The sequence below is a fragment of the Antrostomus carolinensis genome, unplaced genomic scaffold, assembly GCF_000700745.2.
Source record: "Antrostomus carolinensis isolate BGI_N321 unplaced genomic scaffold, ASM70074v2 scaffold43058, whole genome shotgun sequence".
NCBI lineage: Eukaryota > Metazoa > Chordata > Aves > Caprimulgiformes > Caprimulgidae > Antrostomus > Antrostomus carolinensis.
The window spans coordinates 18,362-22,615 of NW_010335808.1; the positions used below are offsets into that span (position 1 = coordinate 18,362).

The 4,254-nt window shown below is 38.3% G+C and overlaps 1 protein-coding gene across 1 annotated transcript in view; it reads right to left on the reverse strand.

The window, feature by feature from the left end:
• Positions 1–3,832, reverse strand: part of KATNBL1 (katanin regulatory subunit B1 like 1) — a 7,608-nt gene extending 3,776 nt beyond the window's left edge. The window contains 4 exon segments of the mRNA XM_010174661.1: positions 1–43; positions 1,443–1,725; positions 2,089–2,129; positions 3,719–3,832. The exon segment at positions 1–43 is cut by the window's left edge and continues 14 nt beyond it. Coding sequence (XP_010172963.1) covers positions 1–43; positions 1,443–1,725; positions 2,089–2,129; positions 3,719–3,832 — 481 coding nt within the window.
• Between the last annotated feature and the right edge of the window lie 422 nt (positions 3,833–4,254).

A 4,254-nucleotide genomic window follows, 5' to 3' on the forward strand; every position in this document is an offset into this window, starting at 1 on the left:
TGCTGAAAAGAACTTGAGCCATAGTTTCATGGTCCTGAGAAACCTGTATAGTTTTGAAAATACAGAAGTTTACCACAGTTAAGTAGCAAGCAACATCTGCTCTAAAATAGTAATTTAGTAAATGAAAATATCTTTCCTACCTATGCTGAAGAGTTTGTTTTAGAAATTTAGCTAGCGGCCTTAAACCCACGTATTTCTCTTAGAAGGGGGCACAAAGAGATTCAGACTACTTTACCCAAAACCTACAAGAATAAGGTCTGTAGATATCTAAAGAGAGGTACCTGGTAGTTAAACAGAGCATTCATGAGCATCAACCTGTAATTCTTACCAACTCTGAGCACTTTTTACTTAGATGCTTATTGACACAATTTAGACACAAGTAATTTCATGTATTCTGAACTCTAACAGAAAAGGTTCAGTTCTGAAAAAGTTTATTCTCAGAATGAAGTTTAGGTATTTTATTAAAATAGATTGTGGATTGCAGTGTACACTGCAGAACCACGCACGCCTCTCAAACCAGTTAAATAGTCACCTGTGGCCAGTGATCTGAGCTTTAGTTTCTCAGAGGATGAATCTTCCCCAGTCTTCATTTCTTTACCCTTCTTTCCACAACCTCTTTATTCTAGCTATGCTGCTGCTCCTTCCTTGAAACCACCAAATTCAATGGAGTGCCAAGAGTGCCACAGACTTATACCTCCAGCCCACTGGACTCTCAGGGCTCTCTCTTTACGGCAGCCCACACTTTCAGTACCATGAAAAGACAGCATGATGATAGTCTTCCATCTTATCTTCCCTGCCATGCCTCACTTTAAACACCTGCAGGCCTCAGTGGGTAACCCCTGTCACCTATGGTGACAGAAATGGAAACTTCAACATTAAGGGACTTAAATGGTGTTCACTGTCACAAAACCCATTTCATTTAAATATCTGACTTCTTGGCCAGTTTTGGAAGCCCTGCAAGCATTCACTGGCTTTCATCAAGCAAGCTTAACAAGAAATACACTCTTACACAAACACTTAAAGTTAGTTTCATATGCACTAAGCTGATATTGCTATTGAAAATGGTCCTACCCTACCTCACCAGCTCATTCCCTTCCATACACCAACATGTTCACACTTCCATAATAAACACTTATTATGCCAGATCACGAAACCTCACCAGGTCAAAATAATGTTTTCCTTTGGTACTGGTACAATTTTAACCCAAAGTAGCCTGGCACATCTGAGCTTCTGTGCTGACATAAACACAGGGAAAACTGACAGGACTACTACTGTTGCCAACTGCATCACTGTAAACTGACAGATAAAGTAAATCACAAGACCTGACCCAATCTATATGTTAAGAAAATTAATCTCTATAAAAATTTTTCACAGCTAATCACAAAAAGAAACTACCAGGAATACTTTTATTTTAAACTAAAGTTTCTTTAAACTATACTTACCTCTGAAAAAAATCCACTATATTTGGATGAGGGGCCTTCTGTTTGAGATGAGCCAGAGTCACTAGAATTCAGCAAGTGCGTACGACTGTCGTTGTGCAGTTTTGCTGGCAGATTCCCTGCGCAAGCCACTTCATTTTCTTTATTTGCCATGTCACAGCCCCTAGATTTAGGGAACTGTTTCTTTCTGTAACTAGACTTTGGAGTAAAACAATGAAGTTTTCTTTTACAATATACTACTTTGAAAAGGGAGAGAGGACTGTTCACTGTTTTTCCAACTGTTATTCTGCAATAAGAAAGCAGTATTTTAGTGAAGGTTGCTCCAAACCTAAGCAATACTTTGTGTTATTAAGTTAAAATATATAATTATGAATTCAGCAGTCAACATACAGATTACTCAAAACATTTTATTCCCAAGATAAACCTTCATGACATTTGGATTATCAGAAGCAAGAGTTACCACCAGTATTCTCCTGCTTTTATTAATGCAGAGACTCATTATGATGGAAGTGGATACAAGAACCAAGTATTGTCAGTAAAATTAAGACCATTTGTGTCTCCTTGGGTGTTGTAATAGATTTAAACTCCTTCTTCCTCCCTGCCTCCCTCTCACTTGAGATTCAGACTCTGCACAGCAAGGCCCTCCTACCTGTTTGTGTATGAAGCCAGCTGTTTTGGAGCTTTCTTACCCTGAGAAAAAGGGAATAGAGAAGAAAAAAGCTGCATTATGAAAAAGGCTCAAACACCCCACAGTCTGTCAAAAAGAAGTCCTGCTTTACCATGGCCTAAGTTTACCACAGATTCCCTCCACTTCCCCCCAGTCTTCCTATTCTGCAGCTAAAACAGAGCAACATCAACCTTCCTATAACCTTCAAGTATTGCACAGTGATCTATAGATGGACTACCTCTGCCAGAGCAGTCCTTGGAACACTATGGCCAGCTGTAGGCTCAGGGTATCCTTGGCAAGAGGTGAGATTGTGACAGAGACAGATTCTTTAGTTACTAGCAAACTAAAAATGGGACTAAAAGCCTACTGAAATCTGATGGCAAAATTGCATTACTGGTCTCACACACGCGTTTAAAGGCCTGCAATACAGCAGATGCTAGCAGTGGGAAGGATGACAGTAGAACATTTCCCTATCGAAGCACAAAACAAAACAGAAAAATCAAGACTGCTGTAGACAACACCAGCTTGGTTATCCTGAATTCATTAATATTAGCACCCTGACATGAATTAGGCTGCACAGAATAGTGATATCCTAGAGGAATCACAAAATTCATTTAAGGCTGTGCCATACAGATTAGCTAAACCTTTAAAAATTAAGCAACAGAATTTGAAGATTAATTTCTAAAGATTTTTTTCATACAGTAGCCTTCAATGTTTTAGAGCTTCATGTAATGGAGGTAAGTTGAATTGTGACATTCTGGTCTACTTTTTTTTTTTTATTAGTAAACAAATTATTAAAACTAAAAAGTCCCCAAGATGCTCAAGTTAGAAATACGTATTTTCGTATCAACAGGTACTACATCACATACTGCAGGCATTTCAACTTGAAAAATCTATACTACTGTTAACATTTATGCTGTGCACATCAGCAAACCAATGCTACAATCTTTTTTTGTTAACACCAAGTCATAAAGTGATATAAGTTTTAATACACAATTTCAATAAGCAGACACAGAGGATGTTGATATCTTCACCACTGTTTGAAGTGATCTTACAGTATGTTCACCTCCCTTGTGCTTCCTTCCTCTGTATTCCACTGCCTTACTCTTCAGCCAGTAACACAGGTAAGAAGTTATGACAAAATGCTTCTGACTAGTAAGAATCATCCAGTGAAAGCATGTGTGTTACTAGACAGTGTGGTAGATCAAGGCATAGGATAACAAGATGACAGATCCTTTTCAATGCAGGTATTTCACCTACCTCACCTCTCAGTTGTGCCTACCTCTCTTGGCAAGAGAGAACTTTTTGATGATAGAATTCTTCTACTGAAACAGTTCTTGGCTAGACTGCAGAAAAGCAGGCATGAGTACAGTAAAATCAGTACCTAGTGCCCACGTGGACAATACAACGCATGTATCCGTGCAGTCACTGCCTGTGCCTATTGTAATGCAGTTTTCATAATGTAATTGCTCTTCAAATTAAGTTTCTATTGCACATCTGAACATGAATTCCCAGTAGTACTGTGCTTCTAGTTTTAGACTGCTCAGAACTATGAACTTCTTTGAATGTTTACTTCAGTTTCATCAGAGGACATAAAAAACAAACAGCTTACCTCCTTCATGATCTTTTTAGTGGAAGAAGAGATTCTTTTTCTGGGGAGATCAATGGGATGACCTTCAATATGCAATACTTCCTGTTTTCTAACATTGTGGGCTTCAGATGCCATAATCTCTCAAATCCCTGTTTTCAGGGGAAAGATAATTAGTTGTGTTTTCTAAAACATTCAGTCAACTTCTTTCAAATGCAGCTGGCAAAATCAGTTAAGAGTCCAACTATTCCTAAAATGTCCCATCATATAAGTAATCTAAGACATCACACTTTAGCCTTATCATTAGCAATATGCTGATGAGCACTTCACAGTTCTTATTTAGTTTTGGTGTTTTGTTTTGTGGTTTGTTTTTTTTTTTTTTTTTAAAGTAACAAAACCAAGCCTGCTCCAAAGAAACAGAGGCAGAGACCTTGTTTTCTGACCAGTTAGTACACCTGCACCAAGGAGTGCCACACAGACAAGAGTTCAGGTAAAGAATAAGGCAATTTATGAGACTTTCCTCCACATCTCACATCATAAATTTCATCTGCCATCTAGAG